The sequence below is a fragment of the Melozone crissalis genome, unplaced genomic scaffold (genome assembly GCF_028551555.1).
Source record: "Melozone crissalis strain CALT ecotype California unplaced genomic scaffold, PUWL_Pcris_2 ptg000009l_1, whole genome shotgun sequence".
Lineage (NCBI taxonomy): Eukaryota > Metazoa > Chordata > Aves > Passeriformes > Passerellidae > Melozone > Melozone crissalis.
Window position 1 is genome coordinate 10,260,924 of NW_026535787.1, and position 12,782 is coordinate 10,273,705.

General features: G+C 38.8%; 1 protein-coding gene across 5 annotated transcripts in view; it reads right to left on the minus strand.

The window, feature by feature from the left end:
• The window catches only part of ROBO2 (roundabout guidance receptor 2), an 860,236-nt gene that overhangs the window by 57,116 nt on the left and 790,338 nt on the right, over window positions 1–12,782 (minus strand). For all 5 annotated transcript variants that reach the window (XM_054270511.1, XM_054270509.1, XM_054270510.1 and 2 more), the window contains 3 exons: window positions 12,118–12,242; window positions 9,197–9,368; window positions 3,516–3,698 (listed from right to left, as the gene is read on the minus strand). In XM_054270511.1, coding sequence (XP_054126486.1) covers window positions 3,516–3,698; window positions 9,197–9,368; window positions 12,118–12,242 — 480 coding nt within the window. The remainder of the gene's footprint in view (window positions 1–3,515; window positions 3,699–9,196; window positions 9,369–12,117; window positions 12,243–12,782) is intronic.

The following is a 12,782-nucleotide window of genomic DNA, read 5'->3' on the forward strand; positions in this document are numbered from 1 at the left end:
TAAAAAAAAAATTTGGACTCGATTACTGGAGGATTTAGGTCCTCAATTCCTCCAGAAGTTAGTACAAGCCAGGAAACAGAATAGTTCTAAAAAGTCCACAAGATGTCAAAACTGCTTTTAAAAGGAACATTTTTGGCAGTACCTCTGATATATCCCAGTTGCCCAGCAGATGTGGAGCAGCAGCATGAAATCATGCTCAGACCCTGTGGCTCCAGCACAGCCCCATGTCATGCCAATGCATGCCACAAACAGAACAGCAAAAATGCACCACAGTTCAAGACAGCTGACAGAGGCACAGTCATAGGAACCAAATGCAAAGATGTATTCAGAACCAAATGCAAAGATGTATTTAGTTTTGGAAAGAACCCTATGTTGTGTGTCAAAGAAAAGGCAGCAATGTCTTAAGAGTGGGATGTGTTGTGCCATAGCTTACAGTAACCTGACCAAACCTGCCTGGAAGCCAGGGGAACAATCCTGAGCCCCCAGAGCTTTTCCACAGGGACATTTCTCCCTCAGAATGTCATGGGCTCCTGGGGCACACAGCATCACCTTGGTCATCTGCTCTGTCCTGCTAAGCTGAGCACAAGCTGTGGCTGAAGACAAGCAAGAGAGAGAAAGCAGCTACTGAGCATGAGGAGATAAAGGCAACTGAGGGGCCAAGCTACACCCAAAAAACTTGACAGGCTTCTGCTGGAAAACACCAAGATTTACCATCCTTTAAATTTATCATCCTTACATTCCTTGCTGTAATGCTGAGGTGCAACTATTTTTGAGTTTCTACATCTTGAGATTAGGTATGAGAGCAGAAACAAATTGTTTGTAGGAATTATTATTTTTAATTGTATACTCTATTTTTCTTGACTTCATATGTTGAATAAAGTGTTTGCAACCTGCTGCTTCAGCCACTCTTCATTTATCCTTCACATATTTTAATCATGCTTGTAATAGTCTATTGCATGCTATCTTTTTAAAGATAAGAAAAAATAGGATACCAGCTCTGAGCTGAGTAGTAAGAAAAAAACCCAAATATTTCAATTCCAAAAACCCTGTAAAGTCAATGAATGCATCAGTCAGTGACTAGATTGCTTGAAGGGCTAAACACTTCACAGTAAGGCAAACGTACATAATTGAGAGCTGAAGTAGAAGAAAGTTTCTTTTCTCTTCTTGGATCTGCTAAACTGTTTGAGCTTTAAAATCGAAATTCAGTTATACATGAATAATGCTTGTTTATGTTAAGTTAGTTCAAGCATCTGGTCCTGAAAATTACTTTCAACCCTGCATTTCAGAAAGTCAGGTGAGTTAAGTATGCAGTTTTATAGTGACAGAGACACTGATGGTGGTAGATTTTACTTTTCCCTGGAATCCAGAGGAGAATGAAGGCTACATTTTTATCAGAGATAGGCAGCTAGAGTATTTCTCCTTGTGTTTGGTTTTAATTTCTCATATCTCACATGTTCATAAACACTTTGACAGCTAACGCTTGAAATGGTGTGTCGGTGAGGTAAGAGACAGACTAATGGACAGTACCTGCAGGGGTGAAGGTGAAGGACTGAACTGCAAAACAAGAAAGCAAACACATTGTGAGTTACACACCCTGACACAAAGAGCCAGTTGCAGGGCACGAGTTTCCTCTGGAAATCACTCAGGTGGGGTTGAATATCATAAGCAGGACATAAGAGCTGAGCTTAAAGCACCAACCAGCCAGCAGCCAATGAGAAATGATGGTTGGAAAGATGAGCAGTGAAGTTTGACAGTCACATTTGAAGACTCTCTGTGAGGACATGCTGTACTCCAAGCTGTAAACATTAGGATGAGCTCTGAAGCATGATCTGTTATCCACAATTTCATGATGCAATCAACGTTCACATCACACTGAGATGCAGCAAACGCCGTGAGAAGGAATGAGTTGCACGAGACATACTGTTCATAATTATTTACAGCTATGCTCTCCAAGTTATAACAGACTGCTCTCAATTCTCCCTCATCCCAATATGCCAACTCACATACACGACTAATAATCCTCCTTTTTAAGAAAAGTCTAGTCTCAGCTTGTGTCCAAAGCTTTAGGTAGGACTACTTCCTACGAGAAATAACAGCACAGCTGTCTCTAGAATGAAAAAATCTTGGGATCTAGAACAATATTTCATGTATAATTGTTTGAGATGTATATTAATTTCTCAGTGAAAACCACCCCACCTCTCAGAGAGTAGAAGTTGCTGCCATTAAATGAAAGAAAAAAAAAACAACACCTTAGAACAAAGCATAACCTATGAATGACAGAGATCATGTGGTGACACAAAGTCAGGTTCCACAAAAACCAAGAAGGACCAAAAGCCACTGGTCTCTCCTTCCTCTCTTTCCACTGCTCCCCTTCTTGTCCTTTCACAAAGCCAGTGGAAAACAAATGCAGCAGGAAGGACTGAAAACCAACATGGAATAGTTTCCTGCTGGTTTAGTGAGCCCAGTCAGAACACCGAGGAGTCTGACTGTGGCAGAGCTGAACTGGGAACAATTTGGCTGTGACTGATTGTTGGTTTTTGGCAAGTTGTTGCTCAGCCATTTAGAGAACCTGAGCCCTTGGTTTCACATTTGATGACTTGTAAATGGAAGGGCACTTGTGTAACTTACATGTGATATAATGTCAACATTAAATACGTTCTGTTTTGAACTGGGCAAATATTTTATCTTTTTAAGTGTTAATGAGAACTGCAAGAGAATCTGCTGCAATATTTGAAGAATTGGGGTTTTTGTGTGTTAGGCTTCACAGTAACCCATTTTATGACACATCACCTGACTTCCCAAAAATCCATAAGAATCCTGAAAACAGAATAATATGCAAAACAAATGTTGGGGAAAGATGAAAATATTTCATTTGGCAAGAGTATTTAATTTTAAAAATGTAGGTTTTGAAAACTAATTTATAACGGGAACAAATATTAAATGAAAGAGAACATTCAAAGATGTTCTGCCTCCGAGACAAAACTGTTTATGGCTTCTGCCTTAGGTAAATTTTGACAACACTTCCCTATCTAATACATCACTCTTCCAGCTACAGGTATGAAGTCACTGATTAAATACCTTCATTTATTTGCCATGCACATGGCTTCAGAGACCTGGAAATGCACAGGAAAGAAGAAGACAAAAACTCTTTAACTTTCCTTGTAAGGGACTAGTCTAACCCAGATTTGAACACACAAATGATGCTGCACTGTCAACAGAGTGTCTTCTGAGCAAGGGGCAAGAGGAGCAGCTAATCCTCTTTGTACTTTTTTAATGCTAGATGTGCTGGAGATGTAAAAATACTGCCTTATGATAATGATGGAATGTGGTACCGAGCGATGCATTTAAAGCTTCTCATACACCAGCAATTTCACAGCATACATTTAAAACGAGCATACAGAATTCATCCAGGACACTTTTGCTGTAAGTTCAATGTGGTTTTTAGGTAGGTTTAGTAGCCCCTGTTCTTTTTATGCTAGCACCTGCTGAGATGGCAATAAAGTCACTGCTCTTACCAGCATAATTGCTGAGCCCCTTCCTCTTCTTTCTCCTCCAGTAGAGCCAGATGCTGAAACCCATGAGGATGACCCAACAGGCACCACCAATGCCAGCTATGAAGGCAGGCTGCTTCACCACATCAGTGATTTGCTCAGTTATGCTGTTGTTATTTTCAGTGATGACAACTTCGTTACGACCTCCTGCACAAGAGAAATTGAACAGAATGTGGTTGTTGTGGATTCTGCAACGCACAGTGGAACAAATTAAACACACAAATTAAAGGTTTCTAAAAAATAGTAAGGGATCTCAAAAGAATCCCCTTCAGCAGAAGAACTTTAGGAAGTAGCAATGCACACCACAATCTCAGTGTTTCTAGAGTAAATCCATAGCCATTTTGCAGATATATATTTGCAAAGACAGACCCATAGGACACTCCCAAGTAATCTAACAGATGCCAATCCAGAGCTTTTTTTTTAACAATATACATATTTGTTAGTTTGTTTTTCCATGTTTGTAGACAGAATTCAATAATGAGAAAATGGATTACAGGAAACTAATAAAAAAATAAATCAAGCAATCAATAAATAGTTTTTTCCAAATGAGTAACCCAGATACAAAATATGCTACATTAGAAGAAGGCTAAAAATTCTTACTCAACTCATTTTTTTTCCCTGAATGCTAGCTTCCAAATTTGAAATGAACAATAAAATAAATGCACTTTCCACTGGGACAAGGATGTATTTTCCAGCAATTATTTCAAGGGGAAAGCGGTTCATAAAAATTCTAAGTGTACCATCTTTGACACAGTTAACTGTAAGCACTGAACAATCACAGCAACAGATGCTTTTTTTTCCACCTAGAATATGCATGCAAATTCTTAATATCAACCTGCAAGAAATAATTATTACTTGGAGTACCAATTAAAGTGACATGCATCAAAAAAATACTATATAGGATCTTAAATTGTATATTACAGCAGAAACCTGCAAATTCCAGTAGATGTTCCCATTGGTTTTTTGCCCCTCTTTCTCTAAAAGGGAACTTTTCTAAAAGGAAAAGCTTGGCATTTAGCTTGAAAACAAATGCTCATAAAAATCTGAATGGAAATCCAGGAAATGCTAAAGCATATAGATCCAGGGCCAGCAGTTTCAAATTGTCAAAAATAGTTACTTTTAAAATTAGGAAATGCAGAACATATTTTTCTAAAAAAAAACCCTGAATTTTATTCTATGCGTATTTTATATAAACTGCCCACATCTGCAGTTTTGAAATTCATGAAAGATTAGCCACCATTTCCAGTAAAAGCATTTATATAGCTCAATCCTTGAAATGTTTATGCAATATTACCAGATGCCTGCATGCACGCTGAAGAGCTGCAGGAGTAGCTACTCTATTGAGACAAAGAAGATGTAAACAATATGATTCTCAATTATGAGAGTCTATCACACACATAAATGTAGTTGAACATTGCAGTAAAACACTGAAATGGTCACTTGGAGGAAATTATTAGAAGTATTGTATCACTGAACCATGCTGTGAAAATGCACATATTCCTTTTCTATAATTCAGCAATGCTTAGATTTACTTCTTCCAGCAGAGCAGCTCGCTGGCTCCAGCCTGAAGGCAGCACTCAGGGTCGCTGGCTGGAGCAGATCTGAGAAGTCTGACACTTCCAGCCCCATTTCCACAGACACCTCTTTGCAGGTGACCCAGATTTCACAGAGCCATGTTTTATAGAAGGGGATCCTTTGAGAAGGACCCTCTGGGACTGCCCCTGCCAAGATGCAGCTTCAGGCCCTCAGAGCTGGGCTGGGTTAATCAGGGAGAAATGCAGTGTCCTGAATGCCATTGCTATCACACTGCTGATGAGTTTAATAGGCTTCCTCTCTTTCAGCACCACAGCAATATTTAGTGCTGATGACTGTGTGCTTTGGCAATCAGACTGTGGAAGCTGTGCTTGAGCCTGGCTTGCTTTCAGTCACTCTGGGCAAGGAGCAAAACAGGCTCCCAGCAAGCAGAATAGGTCCCACAGAAAAATGCTGCCAGATGTACAAGAAGTGCACCAGTACAGGTGTCCTGCACCAGTCTGTACTGGCCATGCTGGGAAGCTTTTCCAGCATCAGGCTCTGGGAGCTGAAGCTGTCCTTTGCCATGCTTGCATCTTTTGTCTTGCCACTGCCAAAGGCCCAATGGCTTCCAGGCCTGATTCAATAAGTGAGAATGAAACTCACTGAGCAGCTGTGGCAAGGAAAGAAAGCAGGCAGCAGTGGCTCCTTTATCTCATTTTCCATGTTGTTTTCTGCCCATGGAACCAATCCCTAGGAGCACCCCAGTGCTGAAAGAGGAAGGGCTGACAGTAAAACTAATAGAAAGGGGCTCTCCATGGCATGCTCTTCCAGACACAAAATCAATTTTCTAGTAGAAATCAGCATGGGAGTTGGAGTTGCTCTAATTACCATTAACTTGCAGTTAATTTCTGTGCCCTTTGGAGGAGAGGTCAAAGTAGTGGGACAATGAGGAAACAGGTAGGCTTGGCACTGCTTCAGACACAGCCGTGCTACCAAGGCAGGGAAGTGCTGCTGACACCAGCTTTGGGATTGGATGCTCCTGGATTCAAGAATGAGTTCTTTTCACTAGAGCCTCCAAAAACATCTGAGGATCCTGTCTTCTCTAAGACCAGAAAACAGTCCTTTGAAAAGGGAGGATGTGAGAGCAAACTGCAAAATGCCTGGTCGGAGGTTTCAGTGGATTGTATGCTTTGCCTCTCTTCTAGGGGAAGATACAATCTGTCTCCAAATTACCTTCTAAAGTTTGCAGTCTGGCTGTCTGCTCTTACCCTTCTGTGCCTAGCAATTACAACTGCAGAAGTAATAATTCCTTTAAATGTCAAAATAACATATGCTTTGTGAATTTGATGATGGAAGAATAAATGGAGACAGATGAATGCTACCCACTAACTTTTGATAAAATTAATATAATTGTTGGGGGTTGGGGAAACAAACAGCATTAGTCTTGTACTTCTTCATATAATATTTCAGCAGAAGTAATAAATATGTCATGCAAGGTACCAGTGCACTATTTCATGTACTGCAGGTGGTTCTGTAACAATGCTGTCAGTTCAACTAATTAGAACATGGACAAGGGAAGTGTGCGACCTGCAACGCTCCATTGTTCCTGAAGACAAAACCATAATGAAATATAATGTCTTCCTCCCATTGGAGAGTAATGAAGAACAAAACTAATTTGTCGGACCAAAAATTAATTAGACACATCAGATTCGATTGTACCTATTACTGTGAAAGTTTGCAGCTGTTCCTCATATCATTATGGCAATGATGGAATGTAAGAGGGACCAGGCCAACTGATGAGGAGAAATAATAGCTACAGCATTAACCAGCATTGCCCTTATTCCAATTTTACTTCTGGTTTTCCAAATGAATGTTTTTAGCATATCATTAGTGATCAGAAAAGTTTTATTCTTGATTCTCTTTGAGTCTTCCGTAAAATTTTTCAACATCCTGCTTCAAGCATGGGCACAAGATTCCTGTGAGACAATTTCTAACTAAAGGGATCATATACTTCCTACTGCTTCCTATTCTCCTTTTTTTGCTTTCTGGATTGTCACAGGTCTGTTATCTAAAATTACTCTGGGAGGTCAGTAGTTGATTATCCACCATGAAAACCAGTTATTTTCAGAAAAAAAGGCCTGAAACATTTTTAGAAGTATGAATCCTGTATTTAAAAATAACACCTCTTTTTATACACTGTACTCTGTATTTCATGACTATTAAAAGTTTTTACTGCTTAGAAATACATCTTAACTCTCCTGCAACACTAACCTGTTCTCTCCATAATTCAGCATTTCTGGAGCTCTTCATTCTGCTTCCAAGTTGTTAAATGGTATAGATAAGCACCAGACCATATAGAACTCTGTTATAATAACTCAATATTGCTGTCCCATTCATTATGATGTTTTGAGGTTTATTCATTAGCTCATTCTAAATCCATGTAACTAATTTTTTTTAAATTTACTTTAAAAATAATTTTCATATTTTATGATTTTGATTCCCATTCAAACATTGAATGGTGCCAACTCAGGTTTTTCAGAAATGGTATCACCTAAACATTGTTACATTCATCAAGGAAATTTACAGTCTGAGAAATAACTGCTAGCAATTCATAATCAATAGCAAAATTGGGCCTAAAGAGAAGGGAGATACAGACTATATATGTAATAAACACGTCCAGCTTCAGGTTCCAAAAAACCCCCAGAAATGACAACAGAAACATAACTCAAACAGAAACTATTCCCTGTTAGTTTTCATGCAAATGACTCTCAAATGTGCAAAGATGTCACCAAACAAACTTATTGAAGCAGACATTCTGTGATCATTTAAGGAACAAATAAATATCACTAAGAATTCTGGGAATCATCCAGCAAAGACCTTTGGTGCAAGTATAACTCACAACACATTAAGTGACACAAGGCTACCCATGTACTTGAAATGCGATACACTTACTGTGCTTTGCTGGAATAAGTGCAGTGTATTTTGTGCCTAGTTAGATGGACCCCTTAGTGAAATAATTTTTTAAAAAGGTCCTGGGTTTCCTGCATTTTCAAATATCAATTTTTTGTTTTCACTTCTGGGTATCTTTTTTTCCCTTTGGTGTTTCTGTGGCTGCCTTTTCTAAACCAAGTGCTACCTTCACTTCCACTTTTGTATTTCTGTCTCCAGTGAGACTTCAAAGGTGAAGTATCCTAGCTTCTGTTTTGATGAATAAAGAATCTGAATATCAGTAAACATTTAAGCAAAGCTTATGAGATGGCCTTTTCCAAGGGTCTACACATAATAGACTAGTCCATGTTTGGGACAGTGTATTAAAAACATTTTCTAGAAAGAAAATATTTAATAACAACAGAAGTCCCCCAAATAAACAAACAAACAAATGTTCATTAAGTAATAACTAAGTTAGATCATACAGATAAAGGCAACAAAATTCCTACATTGTGCACTAAAAAGAGGTTCTGCTTTGCACAGCTCATTTCAGGTTTGCTAAACATAATTACTTCTAGTCTTCCATATTGTTCCCATCTTTATATTTTATACTCAGGAAAAATTTCAGAAGAAACAAAACCTGTGTTTCCCTCAGGTCAGGAAATTAGTTCTGCATGGAGACCACTACCAAGAAACAACTATTAAAAGGCTGGATGATAATGTTACCTTTGCTTTCTAATTGGTTTAAAAACAACTTTTGCTTTGACAGAGGAGGCTTGTCTTGGGATACCTGAGAAACACTGACTTTAGATATTCAGAAAACAATGGTAAATAGTGGAATGAGTAAGGCAATATTCCAGCCATCTTAACAGAAGGAAAAGGGAGCTTGGGCTCCATGCATCTGCCAACCTCCAGAAGTGGTAAATTCATTTAAAAAAACTCCAAAACATTAAATCAGTTTCACTTTCTCATATATCTTGGGAACATACTTCCCTTCACTGTGTGCAGGAAGAGAAGAAAACATCATCAGGCAGTGGGATGTAAAAGCAACTAACCAGCCCTAGCCAAACCTCGTCTTTTCCTCCACAGATTTTTACGCTTCCAGAAGTGATGTATGAAAGTATTTCTGAGAGAAAAAAACCCCAAAAAATCCACAAAAAAAGCCCAGGCAAAACAAAACAACAGAACAGACAATAACTTACCTATTATTATGGGTTGTGGGTCACTTTTTACTCCCACACCTGCACTGGTGCTTGCAGCAACTTCCACGCGGTACTGGATACCTGGATATAGGCCACCTATTACTACAGACCGAATGGCTGCATCTACTGTTTTGTTGATATGAAATCGAGTCTCATTACCTAGGCACCAGATCTGGGACAAAAGTTGATGTGTTAAAAGAGATGAAATTCTTCACACTCACACAATCGCAAATAGGTACGACATATCAAGCTATTTCACAGCAATCGCTTATTTGGGACTTCTTAACAATCTTACTGTCCAGGAATTGCTGAAATTGGGATGATTTAGCTCAGCAAGGTATCCCAGATTAGTACAGGACCAAGGCAGCTGCAAAGACTGCTTGCAAATACCTCTCTGGACTCTGGCTCTCCATGGAGTGCAAATTTTATGCTTACACTTCTTAGAAGCACAGACCAGATCATCCAAGTGGCAAAGACGTGTTATACATTAATCAAAATCTTGTTTATCAAACCTTTTGTGTAAAAAAAACCCATATTTTTTTCCTTCTAAATTTCCTGCTGAATAGCAAAAGGATATGAGCACAGGTTGAAACACTTCTTAAAGCACTAAGGAAAAAACAATTTTCAAAAACTTTTTCAACTTCCTTTCATTGCACAAGAGGGATACTTGAAATTTCTGAAATGGAATAAGCACAGACTCATATTTACCACTACCTTTGTGATTAGTTACATTATTTAGGAATTCACACATCAGTTTCTCACTCAAATATTATCTAATTAAACAGAAAATCCATCCTATAATCACAACTGGCATTTTGTGATGAGCACAGTCTATGAGTTCAGAGTGCTATGTCTCCCTCTTGCAGTTTTTATAGGATTCTCCCAAGAGATTTCGAAACTAACTTCTAGGCATGTTTCTTCAGTTGATGCTATCTGCAAATACTGCTTCTGTTTTACTAAAGAAAGCATCTACTATTGCACAAGAATATCAATGCATAAATATATCACAGGTACGCTTACATAAAAATAACAGCAGAAGAAAACACTATTGGTGGAACCATTATCAGTGACAAATTAGTGCATCTAAACAACAGCAATAACATCTTTACACTTACTTTGACCCTGCTCAGTGTTTTACCACACCTTATCTATTTTTTCTGTGAAATGCTGAGAAAGATTTGAAGAGGAAAAAAAATTATCTTGTTTTCCTAAACCTAAGGTGAGATCCTGTTTGCCAGCCAGAATGCATTAAGGTGAGTAACTGTTGCATTCATTCCTTCACTCCTTGTCTGTCCTGGTCTTAGGTTACAATAGCTATGAGCTGCCCCTAATTAAAAGCATTTAATTGATGAATAAATTAACAGGCATTCTGATACTTGAAGTGGAATCAACAGATCTACTTTCAATTTGTTAGAAAATGCACTGAGGAACTTCAGCAATTATTTCATACTCAAGCAAATATTAGGCTCCCTGCACCATTCACTGTAGCCAGCTCACTACTCAGGCACCAGCTAATCTAACACAGGAGGGCTGTAATAGGCAGTGACTCCAGCTGGTTTTATACACAGCCCAGAGGCCTGAGCACTCACCTGGAACATGGCTTTTATTAGACATCAGCCCACTTTGTTCCATATCTACATGTTTTGTAGTTTAGGAGCGTGCTTTACTCATTTGCCTATAAGCCCTGGATGGTTTATATTGACTTAGACTGGAGTCAGGATCAAGATTAATTAAGCCAAAGGATAATTATTAATTGATATGAAAATTAGATCAATAAAATCCTGGGATTAATAAATCTTGATATTGACTAAAAGCAAAACAAAAGAAGTGCTATGCTACACATAAACATTGTGACCATTTACTGCATCCCTCTGACCAAGTTAAAAGCTGGAAGAGATTGAACCTTTATCTGATTTAGAAGCCAAGCACTTTCTCCCTTCTTCATGCTGTGCCCCCTCAATATACAGCAGGGAAAAAAAATCTTTTTCTGTGAAACAAGCTGCAGTCACCTCTTCCATCCTTTGTGGGACTGTCAAGAAAGCTGCCCTGATCCATTTCAATTAAACATTTCACATTTGGTGCATATAGGCCAGCCACAGCAAGGTTAATTTACCAAATTGTGCTCCATGCTGCGACAAGGCTGAACCTCGCCCAATCATTTTCTCCACCTGACTAACAGAGTGCATTTTTTTTAATGTTGTGAAAATATCCTTGTACAAAAGTGATCTTAGTATGAAATTATAGGCTAAAGCAACATTTAATGTATAAGGAGTGGATATTTTGAGCCATCATAGCAACAAAAAGGAAGAAAAAACAACCAATGCAAGAAACTCTCATGAAGCAAACTTTGGATATACTAGCTGTGTTCAACCTGTTTTTCAGAGCAAACAACCTGGCACTCTAAGTTATGAATATTGACAGAGATAGTACTTAGAAAAAGTCTTTAATTCTCCCAGAACCACAGTCCTTGCCTTTGACCTTGAAGTGTTAGGATTAGCATTTTTGCAGAGGAAATAAGAAGCAACTTTCCTGCCAGCTTTGCTGACAGATTGAAGGTACTCCAACACAGGGACTTCACTGCCTGCCTTTGGAGTGCAGAAGCCCCTTACAAAAAATATCCCTTCCTCTTCTTGTTCCACAGCAGGGAAAAGCTAGAAGGATAATAACTGTAAACTGGCTAGAAATTATAGCTCTCTTTCATATCAATCTCATGGTGTTTTTGCTTTTTAAAATAACAGTAGTAATAATAATGATAACAATAATAAAGAAATCCATAAGCAGTCAGTCCTCTTTCTCCGTATAATTACATGGGCAGCTGTAAATGCTGTCAGACTCTAAACCCATAAACAGTGCTATTGTTCTGTAATCCAAGCAGGCTGTTTTCCTAAACACACAGCCCTCCCATCAGCCATGGTGTGTACCTTGTACTCCTGGATGACTCCGTTTTGGTGATCTGGAGGGGGAGGATCCCAGGAGATGCTGATGCTTGTGCTGTTGTGATTTCCAACTGTCAGGACAGTGACAGACTGAGGAGGAGCACTTGGAGCTACACCAAGGAGAGAGAGCAAACAGAAGCAAGGCATTAATCCATTAGCTAGGACATGTATTTTGCTGAAGCAGTGCAAGATCAAGCAGGCAGTATAGAAAACTCACACTCCTAGGGATGCACTTATGTCAGGCACTGACAATGCAGGAAAATGCCTTCCTGAAGAGAAGCACTGAATGACAATGTGGAATTTGTGGCAATGGAGAATCAATACCAATCACTCCTCATTTATTCATATTTGGCATTTCTTAAGTTTGCATTGGAATTGCTCTCACATTTGCTTTTGTTTTCCATAATATGCATGAATAACTACGGATGTATCAACTAAGTCACATGTGAGGCTGCTTCACCTGGCCTGAAAGATGCTTGGCTCTTCTAGTTTTACATGGTCTAATAATGATGTGAGCAGCCAACATTTAATTATCCTTTTTTGTTTGCTCTCCAGGAAGACAATACAGGTTTAAACACAGAACTGCATGTCCCAACTGGAGAAGGCTTAAAATGTTCATGGCTTTACATCAAAAACCAGTGAATAGAGCA